The sequence below is a fragment of the Talpa occidentalis genome, unplaced genomic scaffold (assembly GCF_014898055.3).
Source record: "Talpa occidentalis isolate TD23 unplaced genomic scaffold, MPIMG_talOcc4v2.1 talOcc4.12, whole genome shotgun sequence".
Classification (NCBI taxonomy): domain Eukaryota; kingdom Metazoa; phylum Chordata; class Mammalia; order Eulipotyphla; family Talpidae; genus Talpa; species Talpa occidentalis.
The window spans coordinates 43,471,867-43,496,388 of NW_023601212.1; the positions used below are offsets into that span (position 1 = coordinate 43,471,867).

Genomic DNA, 24,522 nt, shown 5'->3' on the forward strand with positions numbered 1-24,522 from the left:
TTTCAGTAGAACATGGAGAGAAGCAAACAACCCAGCCATGAGAGAGAACAGAGTATTCAGATTGCCCTAGTAACATTTTTCTCCCTGAGTTAGCAGAGCCTGGGAGGGTGTTTAATACTTGTCAGTGTGCTATGCTGTACTAAACCTAATGAATAAACTTAATGAATAATTTTTAGCATTTAATAATTTTAGCACACTATGATGCATTAAATTTAATGAAGAAAGCTGATGAATAATTTTTAGCACAAAATGAATTTTTATATGGGCATATTTATATTTCTCAAAAAAACATTGTTTATCTGAAATCCAAATTAAACTTGGTAGCCTATATTTTGATTTGTTAATTGGACAGTCTCACTTTGGTGTGTCTGGGAATTTTCTGATGTCAGGTTTACTCTTTTGTGGTTGTGACATGTCAATAGTTTTCCAAAAGTTTCCTTACTCTGCAAGTTATTGCCAAAGTGTTCCTAACATGAACAAAGATAGAGCAATGAGGAAAAATAATAATATTTGTTATTAAAAAAAAACAAACAGATCACGAGTGTACCAAGGGTTTCCTCAACTCATTACACTAAGATACGGGTTTCTGTAACCCGTACAGTTCTGAAATGTGGACGTTTGACTGGGCAGTGGAACCTGGATGGAATCAGCACTACTGAGGGTGTGTGATCATGCTTCAACAGGGGGGAGGGTCTTTAAATATATTGTTTAAGTGTACCATTCAGAGGCAAACAGAAGCTATTGAACATTAAAATTTTGAGAATTTCAAAAAAGAATCAATATTGTCAAAATCTCCATTTTAGCAAATGAAATTGATGGATTCAATGTAATTCCAATTGAAATCTCAATGGCATTCTTTAAAATATATATTGTCTTTATTACTGAAACTCATATGGAAACACAAACATACCTGAAGAGTCAAAGCTCTCTTAACAAAAAAAGGGGAACAATGGAACTTCAAACAATACCATGAAGACATAATACTTAAAACAGCACAGTGCTTGAACAAAAGTAGACACATAGACCACTGGAATAGAACTGAATGTCCAGCAATAAACTATGTATTCATGGGCAAGTAATCTATAGTCACGTTGTGGAGTGTACACAATGGAACAAAGAATACCTCCTCAGTAAATGGTGTTGGAATAACTAGATTTCAACAAGCAAAAGAATAACATTAGAGAACTGTCTCACACCATACATGAAAATCAACTCATAGTGGGTAGAAGACTTACATGTAAGATCTGAAACCATAAAATACATAGAAAAGACACAGGCAAAAACTCCATACCATAAACTTCAGAAATCTCTTCAAGGACTTGCAGCTCAAGTGAGAAGGAATGCAGAGGAGAATATAGAATACTGGGACTCCATCAAACTAAAATCTTTCAATATAGCACAAAAGACAGCAACCAAAATTAATAGACAACTTAAGAAATATATGTGCACATTGTAAATTTGACAAGGAACTTATATCAGAGATCTACAGAAAGCTTATATGCTAACCATGTAACCCAATAATAAAATGGACAGAAGAGCTAACTAGGCACTGCTCCAAAGAAGACATGCAATTGGCCAAAAGACATACAAAAATATATTCATCATTTCTTAGTATCAGGGAAATGCAGAACAAAAGCACAATGAGATACCATTCTCACAAATGTGAGAATGACTGTAATAAAAATACCAAAATCAACAAGTGTTGGAGAGGGTGAGGGGAAAAATGAAGCTACTACACTGTTGGTAGGATGTATACTGGTCCAGATACTATGTTTAACTGTGTTGAATATCCTCAAGTCACTAAAAATGGATGTATCATTTGACCTAGCAATTCCACTCCATGGAATCTACTCAATGAATAATAAAAACATTAACTCAAACTTGAATCTACACTCCTATGTTTATTGAAGAACTATTTACAATAGCCAATATATGGAAACAAACTCAATGTGCTAAACAGATGAATGGACTAAGATATGGCATGCACACAGTGATTCAAAATATAAACTCAGACATTTGTGACAACATAGATGGAGCTGAAGGGATTATGCTAAGTGAAATAAGCCTGGAGGAGAAAGATAAATACTGGATGGTTTTCCTTCTATGTGGAATATAGAGACCCAAAGAAGGTCAGATAAAGAAAATCTTAAAAGCTGACCATAGATCTGGGGTATCCAGGAGAAAGGAGGGATGGGGAGAGTGAAAACAGGAGGGGGAAGAGTTTCTTAAACTATGAGTGAGCCTCCCAAAGGGGGTTGTGGTGGACTAGAGGCAAAAGTGGAGACTGGGGTCTAAGGGAGGATTCCTGGGGCTGTGGAGGCGAGTATGGTGAAATAGCAGTACAATTGTTCAAGTGTAAACCTATATCCCTAAGACATATGCCATGATATAAATCAATATTAACTCAATAAATACAACAAAATATATAAATAAATATGGAAAAAAAAAAGACTGACTACTATGAGGCATTAAGATGAAAAATTTAACCATCCTTTAAATCTATGTCCTTGTGTTTAAATTTCTATGTACTTTTAATTGCATGTAATACAATCATTCTTTTCAGTTCTATACTCTAAGTTTATCCTCAAGATTCTTTTCAACATAAAATATGAGATTATAGGGCCTCCCTGGTGGCACAAGATGTTAAGCACATTACTATGAATTTATCTGCAGCTTCTGTAGCACAGGTTCGAATCCCCGCCTGGCCAGGAAGCTACCCACATGGCACAGCAGACCTCTCCTGTCTCCCCCTCTGCTCCTCTCAACAGTGTATTCAGTCTGCCTGTTCTGTTCCCCACTCTGTCTCAGGTGAATACTCCACCCCCTGCACCTCTGGCCTTTACCCCAGTTCTTATATGCATAAATAAATAAATCTTTAAAAAATATATGAGATATATGAGTCTGTTGTATACATATATCTGTGCATGTTTATTCAAAATAAAAACATATGCAAATAAGTATACACATCTACATACATACAACTTTAACAGTAAACATTTATTTTTGTATTTAACAAAATATGTCCAACCAGTTCCTATTGTTTGCAACATTTATCTAAAGTGATATTTCCTATCCCATATTACCTTTAGAAATAAGGAATTTGAGGTATAGGAGCATAGATTTTTAAAAGTTCATAAAATAACATTAATTCTTATCACACACGTTGTTGAATTAGGTACAAATTGAAATATAAAACATGTACTCTAACTTTGTCTGTCTTCTTCTATTCATCAAATAGTACATTTTAAATATGTGTAACTTACAGTATTCACATACACTCTAATAAATTACTTAGAAGAAGAAAAATTCTAAGGTGCCTGGATCAGAGTATGATACATGGACAGGAGACTGATTCAAAGTGAGAAGTGGTGAAAGCTATCACTTCTACTTGAGAACAGAGGGAAATATCAGATGTGAGACAGGAATCATAGAAATAAATGAAAGTAATTCACATTTGATACTATTTTTTCTGCAAAAATAGAAGATGAGCATAGATACATAAATATGGTGAATTGAGCATATATTCCTGGGAGAGAACCTCTGGCAACAGGCATCACCCTGGACGAGCCTCAGAAGCACAATATAGAGACTCAAGCTGCCTGTGGAGCCCTGCGGAGCCCTGATGGGTCAGAGAGGTCATCACACACTCTTCTTGGTCCTGAAACCCAGATACTAACTCACATGTAGGATGGCCTGTCAAGAGTGGCTAAGTGATACTACCGTCAAAGTGAATAGAAGTGAGGAGAGTTATAATAATCTGCACTTTTTTGTTTTGGCATTTGTTGTTATACTTATTTCAGATGACTGTATTTAAAAATTCTAAGCAGTTAATTTCCAGGTAACTAGGAGTGTGGTGTTTTGCAGGAAAACTGGTGACACTGATTTCAAGACCAGACAGGAATTCAAGTTCTCTCATAGTCATCCTTTCATCATAAGGATGATAGACTACAAGCCTTCCTGATAGCACAGGGATTAATATCTCAGTGATATCAGGCTATTGCCAGCCATTGCAACATGAGTTTGATGCCCAGCCAGGTTGTTAACCCACATGGCATGGCAGACCTCTCCTGTCTCACCTGCTACTGCGCTCAGCAGTGTATCTTCCTCATTAGATCTGCCTGTTCTGTTCCCCACTCTGTCACTGGTGAATCCTCCCACTCCTTTCACTCCAGTTCTTGAATGCATAAATAAATAAAATAAAGCTTAAAAAGATGATAGAATACCATTTATAACACATATGTATATAGATATATAAAGTATGGTAATGATAACATTAACTCATTCTTTTCTTATGAAAAAAAATATGAAGAGTGGGGCCTCCCTGATGGCACAGGTGGTTGGGCGCAGTGCTGTGAAGCTCTCCACAGCCTCTACAGTGCGGGTTCAATCCTGGTTGGCTGGGGAGATACCCACATGGCATGGCAGACCTCTCCTGTCTTGTCCACTGCTCCCCTCAGCAGTCTATTTCAGTCTGTCTGCCTGTTCTCTTCCCCATTCTGTCTCTGGTGAACCCTTTCACCCTCCTGCACATCTGGCCTATACCCTGGTTCTTGTATAAATAAATAAATCTTCTTAAAAATAATATGAAGAGGGGAGTTGTTTCATTAGAGCTAGCAAAGGAGTCCTAGATTTAGCAGCATCAGAAAATTTCAAGCAGGAACATGACATTAATGCAATAACGATATTTTTCAATTCCCATCGCTATTAACTCTCTTATACACAGATATGAATCCTCAAAAGTAGATGTACTACATGAAATGGGAACATTTCGCAATGTGATATAATATGCAATTTAAATTTTGTTTTATCATGTTGAAGATTATGTGTGATTCTAAGGTCAAATTAGGTCAATATATGTATTAAAATGAGTGTTGGTGAAGACTCAAATGTGTGTATTGAAGTGAAGGAGGCTTGGCATACACTGAGTTGAAGGAGACAGAATCCTAAGGAGGAGAATAAAACCTAGTGTACTATGGAGCCCACTGTATGTTATCATTGTTGTCAGAGGGTGGTTAAATAGTGAAGAGAAAAGGGTGACACACTCAAAAGTGAAAAGTTTTGTTATCGTACTTCCTCTGTTATGAACTTGTATAAGTACCTTGGTCATCAGGTGTAGTTTGTCTGCAACAGGAGTAGCAGAACTTGATGAATTTTAATTACAACAAACAAAAAAGTATTTGGTATGTTATATGACATTGGGAGACATTATTCTTAGAAATCCATGTTGTCTCATTAAGTGAATGTGAATACCTATTTTTTTCTGGTTTAAGATTGGAATAAATTTGAGAAAGTAGGAAAACTACAAAGGAAAAATTGTGGAATATCAAAAAGAGCTAAAAGTTTAATAAAGTGAGTTATATAGAGAAATTGAGGTTCAAGAGGAAATTCATGATGTGAAAAAAAGAGCAAGTTCTACTTCTTTGATCAATTAAGTCCAATTTCTGACTATTAGTCTCCAATGTATAAAATTCTGGGTGCTTCTTCAGCCCTGGGACTATTATATTTTTGTAGTTTTCATTACAATGAATGTTGTCAGGGCCCTCTTTATGTCTTTGTTCCTCAGACTGTAGATGAAGGGGTTCAGCATGGGTGTGACCACACTGTACATCACCGAGGCTATTGTACTTGAGCGAGAGCTCTGGGAAGCAGCAGAGCTAAGGTACACTCCCAGGGCTGTGCAGTAAAATAAGAAGACAACTGAGAGGTGAGATGCACAGGTGGAAAATGCTTTATACTTGCCCTGATATGAAGAGATTCTATGGATGGAGGAAACTATCAGAGTAAGAGTAAAGGATACCAAAGAGGGGAACACCACCAAGTAAGATACATCAAAATATATTACCATGTTGTTGAGAAAGGTGTCAGAACAGGCCAGTTTGATCACCTGATTGAGGTCACAGAAAAAATGTGGAATTTCCACATTTGTACAGAAAGACAGCCTTAACAACAGTAAGGTTTGTATTAAAGAATAGACAGCACTGAGTATCCAGGAGACCAGAACCAGCAGTCCACACAGGTGGGCGTTCATGATGACCATGTAGTGCAGGGGGTGGCAGATGGCCACAAAGCGGTCATAGGCCATTGAGGTCAGGAGGAAGACATCTAATGCTGCAAACAATACGGAAAAAAACACCTGGGTAATGCAACCTTTATAGGTAATGACTTTGCTGTGTGTCTGGATATTCACCAGCATCTTAGGGATGGTGGTGGTGGTAAAACAGATGTCACCAAAGGACAGGTTGGAGAGGAAGAAGTACATGGGCATCTGGAGGTGGGAGTCAGAGCTGACAGCCAGGATGATGAGCAGGTTTCCACACACAGTGATGAGGTACATGGTAAGGAAGATTCCTAATATGAGGGTCTGCTGTTCTGCTTCCTCTGAAAATCTCAGCAGAAGAAATTCTGAAATTTGTGTATCATTGACAGATTTCATGTAGTACAGGTAACTTCCAGGAAAAAAGGGAAACAACAAGACTTATTTTCAAAAACTTATATTACTAACCAACCTGAAATGCCTCCATTTATCTTTGTTTAAGAAGTTAATTATAATATTCTCTGTATGATTTCCTTTAGGGGCTTCTCAGTGACACCTTTGATATATAATTTTCCCCAGTCAAATTTTTAACCTGTAGGACCACGCATTAGATAGTTTTAATAATAAATTCTTTATTTCATGGATAGATTGATAAATAGAATGAGGCCTGTGATTTAGGCACTTTCTAGGCAATATCCTAAGGCATTGTAATACAAACTTCCAATTCAATGGTGGAAAATGAATACATCAGCAAACAATAAAATTGTATAACATTTTAGGTGGTAACTGTTGTGACTAAGAATAGGAAACCCATTATAAAATAGAGAATGAATAGAGGATTTGTTTTTTCTTGGCTATTTAGATAAGGCCTGGATACCTGTGGACATGTCACATTTGAACAAAGACCTCAGTTGAAAGAGGGGTGGGAGACTCAAAATTATGTGGTGTCATGTGTGCCCAGCCAGTGCACAGAACAGAGAGAACAGCCAGTACACAGTTCCTGAAGATGATGCTTGCTTCAAATATTCAAGTGAAAAATTGAGAAGCCATCTACACAGCAAAAGAAAATATCAATAAAACAAAAAGCATCCTCCTGAATAGGGGGAAGGAGAAGCAAGAGAAGAAGAAAGAGGAGGATAAAGGGGAGGAGTAGAAGGGGGGGGATAGATGGGAAAAGAAGTGAATAAAAGGAAAAGATAGAATAATCTAGGTGTCCCTCAGAGACTGGGCTCTTTGGCTTTCTCTACCCTGATTATACTTCCTTGATACCCAGCAAAAATGATAACAGAATGAAAACAAATGTTGCCCAAGTAAGATACAGTAGTACTTTTATGATCTATTTAGAAAAAAAAATATCTTACAAGTTATACACCCAAGAGAAAATGGGCTGTGTTTCTGGATGTTAGCATGAGTGAGATTTGGGCAGGTCTTTCTGTGGTGAAGTCTGTACTGTGCATTGTAAGATGTTTGGAGCATCCTGGTGCCCCCTGCCCTTGCTGTGAGCCTGTAATGTCTGTGGGAATTTCTGTGTCTCTGGAGGACAAAGTTGCCCACATAAAACCTCTCTTTGAACTTAATATTCACATATTTTCCAAACATTGCTATAATAACAATTTAGTGATAACAATTTAATAACATAAAAATGATTAACATCATTAATTCCACCCCGAAATATTACACAGCCATTGAAATAATTACTTTCATTATATAATCAAACAGATGATCAAACTCAGCCATCTCTTGCTATTGGGTAAAGAAAAATTGCAACATCTGGTAAATTACAACAATGGCAAATGACAACAGCTGGGCTCAATTCTCTCTGCTGAGGGTCAAGTGAGTTGCTGGGCTCACCTGGACTGGGTCTCTGAGAGGGTCTCCTGTGGAGATCTGATTTCCTTATTGGATGAAAGTGATAAAGACCTGAGCTTTGTACCGAGATGAGACAGCCGGAAGGAGTGACCCATCTGTCCCCTAAGCAGGAATAGGACTGCACACAAACACATATACACAACAAAAGCATTCCCCTTCCAGCCCAAGGTTATATATGCCAGGAGTCAAATGGTGTGTTTACAACTCTATGTGCTCATTAGTCACATTTTCTCATTACTCCAAAATCTATGCACACAATTCCCCTGTGGAAAATTGTTCTGGACAGCAATGGAAGGTTTTCCTATTCCCAAGAGTTCAGGTTAGAAATCAAATTCTATTTTTTTACTCCCCTATGAACTTGCCTCCTTTTCTGATTTCTAAATTTCTAGTACATTATCTGATTTCAGATTTAAATTTGCTAACCAAGTTCAAGACTGAGGATTGGGTCTGGACTGGGTTCCTCATGTCGTCAAAGCTTTGGCTTATGCTGGGAATATAACTCCTGGTATGCAGACATTTTCTGTCATCCTTCATATGCAGGCAATTGCTGTCAACCTGGGATCTTGTGATAATAGAACATGGCACTGAACTCATACATAGGCTTCATGACCCTTTGCTAAAATTATTAGGACCTTCACACTTCTGTCACATTAATAGCTATAATATAGTCCATAATCAGAATGTTTATCAATTATATATTATTGAGGTCATTTTATCCACGAGGGTATCTGTGATTTAATTTAAGAACATCCATTCCATGAGGAAGTACATTTTACGAACTCTACTCTCCATTACAGACAGGGTTCTTGGTGGGGTTTAGTCATTGCTCACAGTTAAATCCATTAAAGTGATGGTCCTTAACTGCAGTTCTGTGAGGATACTGCCAGCACTCAAATTCAGCATTGGTTCTCAATCAGAACTTGGTTTTCTACTTGGGGATACCAGTGTCTATGGGCTGTTGCTGAACACCTACAATCTGCAAGCTAGAGACTTCCCCAGCCCCAAACAATTTTATTCTTCCCCACTCTCAATAGTGAGAAGTAGAGAAAACCCATCCAAACCAGCACTCACCCTACTTCTGTTACAGGGCTGGAAGAGGTGCACCCCATGAACCCCAAACTTGCCTGCTCTAAATAGGTTCTGCCATCCATCACATTAAGTCAAAACATACTCTAGTGCACATAACTTCAATGGAAAGGAACTTTAATGCAATTAATGTGCAATAGAGAGAAGAGAGGGAAAGAATATAGTTTATAAATCAGGCACCCAAAATTAACCAATTCCTCATGTGTAAATGTCCAGCCCAACAGGTTGCCAAAAGCAAGGCTACAGAGGACCAAAACCTTGCTACAATCTAAGGCACTTTTTGGTGGTGACACATAGGAAAGGTGCAGAGGGGCCAGGCAAGTCTGGGGCAAAAGGAGCAAAATCAAATTCAAGATAATGGCTGCCATCATCAGGCTGCTCATGGGTCTCTCACACACATGTCCTTTTCAAGCATTTCCTTCCATGTCCCCCAAGTTCCTGGTCCCAGTTCAAGTCCAGCTTCTTCACATGACTTTCTTCCATTTTAAACTCTAAAGTCTATGCCCACTTGTCACCAGAACCCAGCAGGTAGCAGGAGCTGTGGTATTCTCTCCCCCTGCTCCACCACAGCCCAGTTGTTGTCGAGGCATTGTCTCTGTCACGAAGTCAAGCAGCACTCAGAGAAGAGGAGGGAAGTTCTTCATTTACGGGTGCTCAGATCCTACTCCCAAGACTGAGCCATGAACAACTAAGTTATAGGGCATTTACTGACTTAAAGCAAAGAGTACAATCAGGTAGAAAAACATGTATCAAGCACATGGCCTAGCCAGAGGTATCAGCTGTTTCCCTAAAACTGTTAGTTTACAGATTCAGTCCTGACTTCAGCAGGGCAGTCTATGTTTTCTAATTCATCTCCCACATTTAGATACGCCTACTTTGTGTTAGGGAGTATCACCAGGGAAAGGGTTTACAGGCTGATACCGTCTAACTAGCATCTGAAGTTTTTTTTTTTTTAATTTTTTTAAAAATAATTTTTAAGTTTTAAGTTTTTATATATTGTTTACATCATTGTTCATTTTTTAACAATGTTTGCTTTTTTCCACTTTTATAGACTCTAGGCAGGACTGAATGAAGTGAATGGCTAATTGAAGAGACAGGGACCAGAAGTAGGGTGAGCCAGGGCAGGAGATCATGGCCCAGCCCACCAGGAAGGTCTGGTCTGGTTCTTTTCTCAAGTGCAGATTCTACCCTGGAGCTGGTCAAGAGTTTCATTAACCACACCTGAATTATTGGCCTAGAAAGAACATTCTTCATTAAGGTAGAGGCATAAGCCTCTGTGGGTGGCTGTTAGCAAGTCAGGCCCCTACGGTTTTGGAGAACTACTGTGGCTAAGGAATCAACCTGATCCTGCAGGTCTCAAACAGATTTGGCCACTGCAGTGATATCTCTATCAACTGGTTGAGACAGTGTTGTGAACCTGTCTTGGGCTACATGTATTCTGGCTGTCTCCATTCCTATTCCAGAGGAAACTCCTAGGGCAAATAGGAGGGGAATAGCAAGAGGTAAGCAGAGAGACCACTGTCTCAGGCCACTCTGAGTGGCATATGGGGCTAAGTTACTAGGTAAAATAGAGAAGTCAGGAGTGAGCATAAGAAAGGCAACAAGCTAACATCTGTGGGCTGCAAACATTTGTAAAGAAACATCTGAGCAGGCATAATAAGTCTTCTTGGGGGCATACCAGGGAGAAGTAGGGATTACAGAAACGTGGAGCCAGGCAAGTGACACATTGGGGTTTGCCCAATACCTAAGATGCAGGAAGCATTTTCCCAGATTTCAGGGCAAGGTCCAAGAGGATGTGTTGGGTCCAACCATTTTTTCCCAGTGCCATTGATACCAACAGTGGTGTGCTTAGTGAAACCAGGACAGAGACAGAGCCAGCCATCTCTGGCCAAAGCAGGATCTGAGGCATAAATAGCCCAGTGAGTGGCACTTGAAATAAAAATGATGCACATGTGGGCTGGTTAGTTAATGCCCTCTATTTGTGGGTCTGCTCCTGGGGTCCAGCACTGCTGTTGCCCCTGGCCAGTCAGGTGTGTTGAATGCTATACATTGCATGTGATTTCTGCCTTGGCATCAGTAGCGGCTCCTTCTAGTCCCCGGCCAAAAATCCAAAAAAATGACCCAAGATTTATGAGCAGGATTGAGGACAATGATGGTTATAGGATTACAGGTGTTGGCCTGGCGATCACTCCCAGCTCCTGCCTTTGTAAGTCACACCTCGACTTCACTGGCATAGCCTGAGGGGAGGGGGTAGCCCATCAGCAGCATTAGTCCAATGCATTGTGGACAGGAGAAGCACCCCCAGAGTGCTAAACTCCCTGTCAGACCCTTTTTCTGGAGGGTGAGCCATAAATACTTGTGGTGGGTGGTGTAATAACCCTCCCACTTGAGGGTCATATTTTTAAACCGGAGGAAGAGTTGTGAGTGCCCTGAGGCTGCTCTGGATGCATCAAAGGACTAGTCCACAGTTTTTACGGTTAGGTCCCATCTGGTCCACATAAACTCTAGGGTCCCCCATAACAGCCAGCCCTGGAGTCAGAGAAATACCAGGAAGTCCTGACAGGGGCAACCGGAAGGCAAAACAGGGTGATGGAATAGGTTTGAAACATGATACCTCAGATTATTCAGGAGCAGGGGAGACAGCAAGCAAGTACAACAACAACCACTATTCCAAATAGAAACAGAAGACATAACCAATGCTGGGGGTCAAATAGTTTGTGAACACTGGCACTCCTCAGGCTTCTGCTGTGCGTTGACCTACCAAATTCTGGGCTGTGGTTGGAGCAGGGCTGCAGGAGGGTCCAGTCATCTGGTACTGGGCTCTTTGTAGGGTCAGCTTGATCTGGTCTTGAGGGTCTGGGCAGGCTGTTCACTTCTCTGGAGTGTATGGGAAGCCTGGTTTAACTAGGAAATAATGTATCCATGGAACTATATCTGCAACTTTGATGGCAGTTGGAGTAGTAAGAATGACAGTGTAAGATCCCACCCAGACAGGCCTATGAGGCTCCTTTTTCCAGTCCTTTACCCAGAATGAATTCCCAGGTATATGAGGATGGGCTGGGTGTCCCAGAGGCTTGGGGGCCTTCTGGAGGACTGTCTTATTGATCTTGTATAGGGTTTTAGTAATTTCTGTAACTGTTGATTTAAGGCCAGCTCACCAGTTTGCCTAAGGCCCCCCTCACCGTAGAAATGATCCGGGCAAAGGAGTGTAACGGCAGGAATGGACACAGGGCAGGTTTTCTATGATCCCGTGCAGATGGGATAAAGGAGGAATCAGAGTCCTCAGTGGTTTGCAGGTCTTTTGTTGGGGTTTACCAGGTACACAACAGGCAGGAGTGCTGGGGGGCCGGGAGGCTGGCAGTCCTCCCAGACCCCAGCAAACCCTCACTCTATCTGGGCTCTCTGGCATTCTCTCTGCTTCCCTGAGCTTCCGTTCGTTCTTGGCTTCTTCTCGGCTTCTCCTTCGGCCTCTTCTGCTCTTCTCAGCTTCTGCTGGCGTCCCCGTGATGCCGCTCTTAAAAGCACAGTATTAGCCCAGGTGAATCCCATCTACCTATGCCCACACCCTATTCCAGGTGCCCTCCTTCAGGGATGCATTCAGGACCACAAGGATCCATTATCTATCCTGATGGTGGGAGGGCAGGAAAGCCTGATAGCTTTAACTTACCCTACAGGGGGGTTACCCCAAAAAAACCTTAAAGGGAGTATATCAATGAGCACTACAGATGCACCAGATTCTGAGGAGCACAAAGTAGGGGAGATCCTCCCAGGGCAAACCTGTCTCCTGGCAAAACTTTCCCAGAGTCATTTTAATAGTCTGCTTGGCATGTTCCACTTTCTCTGAAGTTTGTGGCCAACAAGCGTTGTGCAGGTCCCATTTGATGTGGAGTAAACAAGCCAGCTCAGCAATGATATTAACAGTGAAGGCTGGGCCATTGTTGCTTCCAATAGAGGAATCCCATATCGGGGAATGATTTCTCTGATGAGGGCTATGGTGACTTCTTGGGCTTTCTCTGTTCTGGTGGGAAATGCCTCCACACAGCTGGAGTAAATGCAAATCAAGACCTGTAAAGATTTGTAGCCCCTACAAGACTTGATTTCTGTGAATTCCACTTCTAAGTCTTAAAGAGGGCAGCAGTCCTTGCACTGTATTCCTGGCAGGGGCCTAGGTAGCTGGGCAGAATTATGTTGTGCTCAAGTCTGGCACTGGATGTAACTCTGGCACAGAGGGACGATAAACAAGAAATATAGAGGTCATGGGCTGTTTTGCCCAGGTGAGTCACCTCATGATACTGGTGTACTAAGTAATATGCTGCCCTGAAAGGAACAGAAACCCATCTATGGTAGGCTGCTGCAGACAAGACAGTCAATGAAGTTCTCTTTATTAACAAAGACTCAGAGTCTAAATGAATTTGCAGTGGGGGAAGGCTGGGGACAGTGCCATCGAGGACAGCTCTGCCTTTCACTCTCCCAGACCAAGCTTTTATTACAGATATGAACAAAGGAACCACAAAATAGCACAAATTTGTGTTTTGCTTATACAGACAAATAAGGTTCTGCTGAAAACAAGTTTCCCTGATAAGTGGGAAACATGCGCAGAAGCCAGTATATACTCAGAGAACAGGAGTCAATTTTGTAAGAAGTTCTGTTTGCAGAACTTCTAATGTCCTGGAACTCTATATGCAGAGTAAACAGGTGTATTACAAAAACTCCAGGTCCCTTTAGGTCAGCTGGTCCCAACAGGAGTCACCAACACCCTTGTCTGTCTTGCTTCCCCCTTGGTTTTTATTTGAAGCAGTCTCTTCAGGGCAGTACTGTTCCTGTGGAGAAGAAGGGGTTGTGACTGGGAGAATTTCTCCTAGGGAGTGCCGGTCTTGCTCGTCTGTTGATTGCTTGGCTTCCAGGTCAGTGAGCTGGTTTCCTTTGGTGACTTTGTCAGTTCCTTTTCGAGGTCCCTGGAAATGCAGAGCTGCCATTTTGGCTGGACTCCAGACTGCCTCTAACAATTGAAGAATTTTGGACTCTTCCCCCCCTGTATCCAAAAGACCCCTTTTCTTGTAAATGGCTCCATGAATATGGATGGTGGCAAATACATACCGAGAGTCAGTGTAGATGGTGACTGTTAAATCCTTCGCCAGGTGAAGGGCATGGTGAAGGGCCCAGAGTTCTGCCCATTGAGCTGACCAGGTTCTGGGGATGGACCTGATTCTATTAGCCAGTTGGTGATGGTGACTGTGTACGCTGCATAATGCTGTCCCATCTTCACAAAACTACTTCCATCTGTAAAAATTTCAAGATCTTGGCAGGTTAGAGGCTGATTCAAGAGATCTGGGTGACTGGAATAAATTTCATCTATGAGGTTTTCACAGTCATGATCATGTGGCCCTCTTCAGAGGGTAAGAAGGTGGTTAGATTTAATCCTTGTACTAATTTGAAATATTCTAGGGTTTTCACATAGCAATCCTTAGTATGAGCCATTCTGGCATTGGAACATCTCTTATGTCCTTTATTGTTTGGCAAGGTGATGAGGGAATGTGGTGCTTTGAAATGCAGATTCTGAACTAAGGTCAGTTTGTCTGCCTCCTGGTGAGGATGGTGGTGGCTGCTAGGATATGGAGGCATGGCAGCTGCCTGGAAGATTCAGGGCCCAGCTGTTTGGGAAAGTATGCAGTAAGCCTGTGCTATTGGCCAACAGTTTGGGTCAGAACGCCTAAGGCCAATCAGTGTTTTTCACACACAAATAGATGAAAGTCTTTAGTTACATCTGGCAGCCCAAGGGCTGGTGCTATTGCGAGTGCCTTCTTGAGGCAGTGGAAGACTTGGTCCTGCAGCTCCTCCCAGACTAAGGTCTGATTTTTGGGTCCAGTTAAAACTTCATAGAGTGGCCTGGCTACTTCTGAAAACCCTGCAATCCAGATTTGACAATATCCCACTGCCACAAGGAACTCCTATACTTTGTGTTTTGTGTCAGGTCTTGGGATTGAACAGATAGCCTATTTTCTTTCTAGCCCCAGAACATGGCTGCCTTTTGTAATATGGAATCCCAAATATTTGACTTTTTCTTGCATATCAGAGCCATTTTCCAGGAGACTTTCTAGCCTGTCTATTCTAGAAGTTGCAGGAGCCTAAGTGTACCATTCCAGATGGCTGCTTGGGTCTCACAGCTAAGAGGAGATCACCAACATATTGTAGTGCATATACTGAAGCTCTTCACTTAGGGAAGCAGTGAGATCTGCAGTTAGGATTTCTCTGAACAATGTTGGAGAATTTTTAAACCCCTGAGGCAGTCTTGTACAGGCTAACTGAGTCTTTCAGCCTGTCTGAGGGTCCTCCCACTCAATTTTAAGAGGAAAACTTGATCCACCCCAATGTTGTCTACACACTTTGTGAGTTGGGGCAGGCTTGCCCAGAGTCGCAGCCAAAAGGAAGACCCTGTGTTTATGCACTGATCTGCCTCATGGTATGCGTTGTGGTCTTGGTTAACAAACACATTATTAGTACTTACAGCAACTGAGTGGCATTCATAACGACAAATCCCTCAAGCTTTTGGAGTTTGCAGCAGATGTCAGGTGTGGCTTGAGCCAAAAAGGCCATTTTGACCATTCCCTGATTTCTGTTGACTTTAGGTCAAAAGGGGTATAGATGTGAAAGGTCTCACACACACACTCATAAAAATGACTGGGAGCTCATCAAGTTTTTTGAATAAAAGAGGCAACTGTAGACATGTTAGTGGGCTTTCTCACCCCTGCCTTAAATCCATCAAAAGAGGGCCTCCCTGGTGGCGCAGCGGTTGAGCGCTGGGTTGCGAAGCTGCCCGCAGCCTCAGCGGTTCCGGTTCGATCCCCGGCTGCTCCCCGGCCACCAGAGGAGGGTCCCACATGGCGCGCAGACCTCTCCTGCCGCCCGCTGCTCCCCTCAGCAGTCCTTCTGCCTGCTCTGCTCCCTGCTCTGGCTCTGGTGAATTCTCTCACCCTCTCGTGCTTCTGACTGTACCCAGTGCATGTATAAACAAAACAAACAAACAAACAAATAAATAAATAAAACATGCCTCTATAAAAAAAAATTAAAAAAAAAAAGAACCTGTAGATAACGTTTGAGTGCAGCTCTTCCATCTTTAGCACAGAAGTCCCACTCTGGGGGAGGGAGATATCAGGGGCGTGGACAGCCCACAGAACAGGGTCAAGGGTACCAGCTGGGGCTTGGTCTTGGAGCCATTGTCTAGATTCTGTGAGTATATTCTGGAGCTCCTCAGTGTTAAAGAGGGTGAGGAAGAGTTGAAGACAGTCATCCCAAGTGGAGTGATGTTTCTGACAGAGGGACTCAAAGAGGTCTATGAGAGCTTGGAGTTTTTTTTTTTTTTTTTTTTAAATGAAAAACGGCAGATAAAATTTTTTATTTTCACAAATTTGTCATACAAATAAAAATTACCTAGAAAAAATTGAAAAGCATTATGTCAAATGTTAAGTGATCATGATGGAAATATTTTTTCTGCTATTAATTTCTTATAATTTTTGACTATTCTATAATAATGCCAATTACTGTCATAATGAACAATATTTCAAAAGAAATCACTAAATATCTGCAAGTTGAAATGATACAGTACATTAAACATCTTCAGACATATAATTTCATATCTGACATTATTTTATAAATTTTTTCAGGTTCATTGAAATATAACTGACATATAACAATACATAAATTTAAGGTGTATATTATGATGACTTGATGAAAATATATATTGCAAAATATTGTCACAATAAAGTTAGTTAACATATCCATCCCCTCATGTAAACCTTTTGTGCATGTATAGTGAGAATATATAAAATCTATTTTCTTAGCACTTTTCAAGTATATAATACAATATTTTAACTGTAGTCACCATGCTATACTTTAAGTTTCCAGAACTTAATCATCGTATAACTGGAAGTTTATATTCCTTTCACAATATCTTGTATTCTTCACCACTTAGCTATTGGCACCCACTATTCTACAATCTGTTTCTGAATTTGGCTTTTATACAGTCCACATATAAGTGATATCAGGTGGTATTTGTCTTTCTTTAACTTGTCTTCTTTAACTTTCTTTCTTTTTTTTTTTTAATATTAAATTTTATTTTTATATTCCCCCATACAATTGCAAACGCCCCATTCTGACCCCAATCCTTCCCCTCCCGCCCCCCACCCCCCAAAAAGTGTCTCTGGTTCATAGTTTTTTGTTGATTTTGATTTTCACTTTCTTATATTCATTTTCCTGGTCCCTTATTTAAGTTTTCTAGATTCCTGCTATGAGTGAGACCATCCGGTATTTTTCTTTTTCTTTTTGGCTTATTTCGCTGAGCATGATCCCTTCCAGCGCCATCCATGTTGCTGCAAATTGCATGTGTTTATCTTTTTTGAATGCTGAGTAATATTCCATGGTATATATGTACCACATCTTCTTGATCCAGTCATCTATTTTTGGGCATTTGGGTTGTTTCCAAAGCTTAGCTATTGTAAACAGTGCTGCTATAAACATAGGGGTGCAGGTGCTCTTTGGAATTGATGTTTCTGTGTCCTTTGGGTAAATACCTAGGAGTGGAATTGCTGGATCATATGGAAGCTCTATGTTTAGTAGGTCCAGAAATCTCCACACAGCTCTCCATAGTGGTTGGACCAGTTTGCACTCCCACCAACAGTGCAGAAGAGTTCCTTTTTCTCCACACCCTCGCCAACATTTGTTGTTGCTAGTTTTTTTAATATGTGCCATTCTCACTGGTGTGAGATGGTATCTCATGGTAGTTTTGATTTGCATTTCCCTGATTACAAGTGATGTTGAACATTTTTTCATATGCCTGTTGGCCATTTGCATTTCCTCTTCAGAGAAGTTTCTTTTTAGCTCTTCTGCCCATTTTTTGACTGGATTATTTTCTTTGTTGTTGCTGAGTCTCATCAGCTCTTTGCAGATTTTTGTGATCAGTCCTTTATCATTAGTGTTGGGTGCAAAAATGTTCTCCCAGTTGGTGGGGTTTCTCTTTGTTTTTGTTATTGTCTCTTTTGCTGTGCAGAAGCTCTTTAATTTGATGTAGTCCCAGCTGTTTATCTTTGTCTTCACTATCACTGCTTTGGGTGATGTGTCTGTAAAGATGTCTTTGATGTGCAAATCCCGTATTGATGTGCAAATCCCGTACATATTTCCTTCTATGTATTTTATGGTTTCAGTTCTTATGTCTAGTTCTTTAATCCATTTTGAGTTGATTTTTGAGTATGGTGTGAGGTAGTGGTCAAGCTTCATTCTTTTGCATGTAGCGACCCAGTTTTCCCAGCACCATTTATTGAACAAACTTTCTTTGCTCCAATGCATAGTCTTTGCTCCTTTGTCAAAGATTAGTTGACCATAAATCTGTGGGTTTATTTCTGGATTTTCTATTCGATTCCATTGGTCTGTATGTCTGTTCTTGTTCCAATACCATGCAGTTTATCTGGAACAAGACAAGGATGTCCACTCTCACCACTGCTTTTCAATATAATACTGGAAGTCCTAGCCAGAGCAATAAGACAAGAGAAAGACATCCAAGGAATCCAAATAGGAAAAGAAGAAGTCAAACTATCACTATTTGCAGATGATATGATAATATACATAGAGAACCCCAAAATCTCCACAGAAAAACTAATTCAACTCATCAATCAATTCAGTAAAGTGGCAGGATACAAAATCAACACGCAAAAGTCAGTAGCCTTCCTATACACAAACAATAAATCTGAAGAAGAAGAAATCAAAAAACCACCCCTTTTATTATTGAAACAAAAAAAATCAAATATTTGGGAATAAATCTAACAAAAGAGGTAAAGGACCTATACAAAGAAAACTATAAAACACTGTTAAAAGAAATAGAAGAAGACACAAAGAAATGGAAAGACATCCCCTGCTCATGGATTGGAAGAATAAACATTATTAAAATGGCCATCCTACCAAAAGCAATATACAGATTCAATGCTATTCCAATCAAAATTTCAATGTCATTCTTCAAAGAAATAGAACAATTATTGATGAAATTCATATTGAATCACCAAAAACCCCGAATAGCCAAAGCTCTACTGAAAAAAAAAGAAGGAAATGGAGGCATCACACTCCCAGACTTCAAACTATACTAGAGAGCTTGGAGTTTTTCTAAGCAGGCTGGAGTGTGATGATTCCAATTAAGGAGGATAGTTGTGGTGAAAAGTTGGGAATAGAATACTGGAGTGCCCTCATGGATAGAGCCATCCTCCCCAATGGCCGGGGGGACCTTGGGTATCTCGTAAAGGAAGCTGTAAGGGTGAGGCCTGGGCCTGAGACAATCAGAGTCTCTGGGATATTGGAGTTTCAGGCCTAGGAGGTTCTACAGGATCAGGTGCTGGAGAAAGAGGAGGATCAGAGGCTGGAAGAGAGTTGGTCACTGCTGGTAGTGGGGCTGATGGACCAGGGGGTCTAGCAGGGATGTAAGGAGATGGCAAATCATCCTCCTGAGGATCACCCTTAAAGATGGGTGGCTTTGGTGTCTTATCACTGTGATGGCCACATACATCAAGGACCTGACTCTTAGCCTGGCCTATCCTATAAGTACAAAGCTAGATGGTTCAGGTTTGGGCAATTGTCAACCAAGGGTCAATATAAGGAAACTGATCAGGGTGGCCTGGGGAACCTGTAACAGCTTTCCACACTGCCTGAACTGTTGGGATGTCAAGGGTACCTTGTGGAGGCCAGTCTACCTGTAAAATAGGCCATTCTACTTGGCACAGGACTCGGAGGCTTTCATAATCCTCATGAAATCCATTTTTAGTATTTTTGACCATGCAGTCAAGGACTGTAGGTTTGCTCTGATTCCATCCCATTATGTTCAGTGTCGCAACAAATGAAGGGGGTGGGGCACACAAATGTGCTTGTCTGGCTACGTCTCTTGTGAGAACTTACAGACATGTATTGGCTGATGATTACACACATAATACCCGGGCAGGCTGTCCCACGAGTGGGCCAGTCACGATTACACCATATGACGTTTGCCACAAAACTGCAGTTTCAAGCCCACTCAGTCTCCTTAACCACAGCCATGGAGATTTTCACACACACACACACACACACACACACACACACACACACACACACACACACACCAATCAAAGCCAGTCAGTCATTCAGAGGTTATTAAATTCACTCCAACAAGAGCTTCTAACTGGTCCCCAAAACTGGGCACTGGGAGGCGATCAGGCTCCCCTTCTGTCCATTGGGATAGGCCTACTTTGGGCTGGGATCCCAGGGGTCTTACTGGGTCCTGAAGCCTTTGGCACTTCCATCCACCTCTCCCCAGAGTGCGGTCAGGGTGCTGCTGTGGTCGTCGGCTGATCCCCACCCTAGGAAGGAAGACTTGCCTAACCAAGACCGGATGCGCCTACCTCGTTCTCTTCAGGGAGAGTGGTTGGCACAGCCCCGACTCCAGGCCAGTGGCACAGTGGGCCAACACAGCCGGCTTCCTGGTCAGAGAGCCAAAATGTTGTGGCAGCATCTCTGTCAGGAAGCCAAACAACACGCAGAGAGGAGGATGAAAGTTCTTTATTTACAGTGGCGGGCTAAGAGGAGATCCTTCTCCCAAGTCTGACCCATGAGCTATTAAGTTACAGGGTATTTATTGACCTAAAACAAGGGGTACAATCAGATGGGAAAGCATGTGTCAAGCATGTGGCCTTCCCAATGGTATCAGTCACTCCCTGAAACTTACTTTACAAGTTCAGTCATGACTGCAGCAGGTCAGTCTATATTTTCTATTTCATTGTGACAGTCGCTCCTCAGAGCCCAGCAACTGCCCTTTTGTCACTTGTGGCAGTTGCTTCCCAGAGTGCTTTTATGAAACTGCATACTTCCAGGTTGTGGAATAGACCAATCAGGTTTGAGCTATGAGCTGATTGGTGCTAAATGGTCCAATCAGCCACAAGATAGAAAATTGGTCCAGTCATACTGTGGGTGGTGCACCCTGAGAGAGGATATATACCAGGGTCAGAGGGAGCTGAGGGTCAGGTGATTCTAGCCTAAAAGAAAGAAGAATAAAGACCAGATGCTAAAAGGAGAAAGAAGGAAAAATCAGGCAGCAGCAAATCTCTGAGGAAGGAAAAGTAGCCGAAGACCTCTGTAAGGGCGTGGGCCTCCCATCCTGTGTCTGGTGTTGCCTGAAAGGAGCACCAAAGGCCTGGGGCCTGGTGTCTCAAGAGCAATTTGTTGTTGATATAGCCCAACAACTCACAAAGAGTTACAAAACCTTGATGAGTCTGACAAGCCAGGCAGACATTTGGTGATCTTCACTACTGGCCAGTGCTGTCCAGCACTCCTAGTGACTGCTTGTGACCATCACTGACACTATCTGTGTGAGAAATCAACTGCCTGAGGTTACAGTAAGCTCTTTGTTTCCCCTTTAGTTGTTTCTAGAGCCTGAGATCTCTAGCAATATGCCCATGGGTGAGAACCCATGGAGTCACCTGTCCTCTTATTGGGCACTATCCTTTGTTCATCTTTAGCCCATAGGCTCCTATTGGGTGGTTGTTGTTTTGCTATAGCCCTTGGCTTTGGTTTTTGGCCTTTTGCCTTTTGGGGCTTTTTAGCTGCTCTCTTGTTTTAGAGTCTGGGCAGGTACATAGGGGATTCCCACCTACTCTGGCATCCTATCTTCCTCCTGCCCTACCTACTGCCACTGTTTTACACTAACTGGGAAGTAGCCATTTCCACAGCATCATCAATTTTACTCAGCTTTCTCCTTTTATAAGGAGTACATTGTGACATGAATACCACATTACCCATTCTAGAATTCTCTGGAGCTTTAGGATCTATATCTGAGTATGTATGATATGTTTGCATTATTTTTTTCTAATAATTCTGAAAGATCTTCATTGCCTTTTTGTTGAACCTCCATGAACTTACTGGAGTATTTTTGTTTTGGGATCCCCTTTCACCCCATTATACTACAAATACAGTATCTGCTTTACCTGATTCTGAAAAGCCAGCAATTCTAAAATTTCTAGCATTCTAACATTTTTAAGAAGCTCCTTGGTGATGTTAGTGTTAAAGGTCTTTGATCTGAGGACCACTCTTTGAGTACTAAGACCATGAACCTTTGTCAGAGTCGGGTTAGTATTTTCAGGTCTACTGTTTCGTTCCCTTTTTGATGTATTTTGAAGGAATAGTGTATTCACTCACACCAGTTTGTGACAAAATTCTTTGTTATAGATAAAGCTCCTTGAGGGAAATAATAGCTTTTTGAAAAAAAAATCTGTTGCAGGAAAAATAACAGCCCCCAAAAATGTGCACATTCCAGCCCCCAGAAACTTTGAATGTTATTTTTATACTAATTTAGGAATAAGCAGATGGAATTAGTTTGCTAATCTTAAAACAAGAAGATAAGAATATTAATACATGGTATCCTGGTGGAGAACCATCCAAGCAATGTGGACTCTCTGTAGCTGATCAGTAATGTCTTCTGGATGAAAGATTTTATCTAGAGGAAGAAGTACCAACAAACATGAAACATTGGAGTTACTGGAGACAGGGTAACTAAAGCATAGCTATGAAGCTGTTCAGCATTAAACACAAGGCATGCACAGCTAACTCTGGAAACCAGCTGAAAAAAAAGTTGGCCTTCCATGGACCATGAAGGATTGAAAATCAAGCAGTCATTGATCAATTACCTCTTCTTCTCAATATCATTTGATGATGTGTGGGGTTCCATGAGTGGGGTCAATGGCTTACTTCTGGAAAAGTTTCATCAGAGTTCCCCTTTCAGTAACACACAATGAATTTTTCCAGAGACAAAGACCTTGGCAAAGACACAAGCAATGGTTACATTTCAAAAAGACAGTTTCATTAGGAAAAGGAGAAAGGAAAAGAGAGGTACCTGAATAGTCATGGTGGGCAGGAGAAGTGCATCTTGCCAGTGCAGAAATTGTACTGATACAGTGTTCTTTTGGGGAGAGGTTCATTCCTTTGTGGAATGGTTATGTAATGTTAAACTAATTACCTCTAGGGTATGTCTATAATGATTTGTAAGGACCAATGATTCCCCACGATGGCCCTCCGTCTCCATTTCCCCATTTCAGGTTTATACCTTGAGATGCTTTCTAGAACAGTCCAGATGCTTGCTATAGACTTGATCCTAAGGATTTTTCATTTCTATAGCTAGTTTAATTACGATAATCACTTCTTCCCCCACATCATGTTTCTGGTCTTATGATGCTGCCATCCTAAATTTTCTACTCTTACAATGTAGGATTGAGACTCAATCATTGCTTAATTAACATTTCATCTGATTTGCAACCTACTGAAACAAACACCTGGTACTCAGGTGACCTAACCTTACTTCCATAGTCAACCTCCAATAAGAAGGACATGGGTTTCTAATTCTGATTTGAATAGCTATTCTGAGAGAGATCTAGAATGCCTTTTCTATGTGAATATTAGTCCAACCCAATTCAGATAGCTCAGAACCATGATTCAAATTTTTCTTGAGCCATGAATCCCAGCTACAGTTCTAATAAAGCTATATGTAAACATATTTTACCTCATAAAAGGGAAGATTACTTATGATTATTCAGTAATCACAATGGTCATTTTAATGTTGAAGAGGGAGAAAAAAAAAACAGGTGGTATCAGAGTGATTTGAAAAGCTACACTGTCGCCATGGATCTGGAGGAAGGGTCATATATCAATGGACATATGGGCAACAATACAAAATGGAATTGAAAAGTCAAAGATTCTCTCCTAAGTGTTCAGAAGTAAGCCAGTCCTGCAGGTACCCTGATATTAACCCAATGAGACTCAAGTTTCTGTCATCAACAACTGTAAGAGCACATACTCATTTGCTTTAGTGTGGACATATCTTGCAGAATAAATGAGAATCTCACATACAATATATTCAAGAAAATTTGGGGAGGTGAAGCCAGGACATGGTGGAATAGCCTCTACCTGCAAATCCCCCTTCAAGTACAGCTTTAAAAGCAATCCTGAGGCCCACATCTCCTCCACAGCTCATTGGCAGCATGGTTGGATTGATCCAATCCCTCATCACCCTTAAGTTGTGTCTCTGTTACTATGTTTGCAAGAAGGGAGAGTTGAGGAAGGCCTTAGAACTGTAGTGACCATTCCTGGCAGACAGTTTTGGGGAAGGTATAGGCTCTGGTATTCCAAGACTGGCAAAGGGGCCTCAGTAGTGACAGTGAAATGATGCAATGCTTCCAGCTTGCATCTAGACAGAAGACTCAGCCCCAACAATGCCCTGGTTACATAGTAAGCAACAATAGGACACCATTTGCCACCCCCCCCCACACACACTATTCTCCTGAGGCAAGAAGGAAACTGTTGTCCAAGCTCCAAGTCCCACGAACTTGAGATGGGGACCTGGGAAGCAGGTCTAGGCATGGAGAAGAGTTTGAAATGATGGAAAAGAAAAGTGGTACTGGTTTCCCACCACTAATGTGGTCTACCACCCAAGACTGTGAAGGTCATGTGGATTCCCACTTGCCACAGTCCTTCCCCAACCA

At 41.4% G+C, this 24,522-nt stretch overlaps 1 protein-coding gene across 1 annotated transcript; it reads right to left on the bottom strand.

The window, feature by feature from the left end:
• Nucleotides 1-5,497: 5,497 nt before the first annotated feature.
• On the bottom strand, nucleotides 5,498-6,433 carry LOC119242197 (olfactory receptor 7A5-like). The gene has a single exon (XM_037507957.1). The coding sequence runs from the start codon at nucleotides 6,431-6,433 to the stop codon at nucleotides 5,498-5,500; it is 936 nt and encodes a 311-aa protein (XP_037363854.1).
• Nucleotides 6,434-24,522: the final 18,089 nt, after the last annotated feature.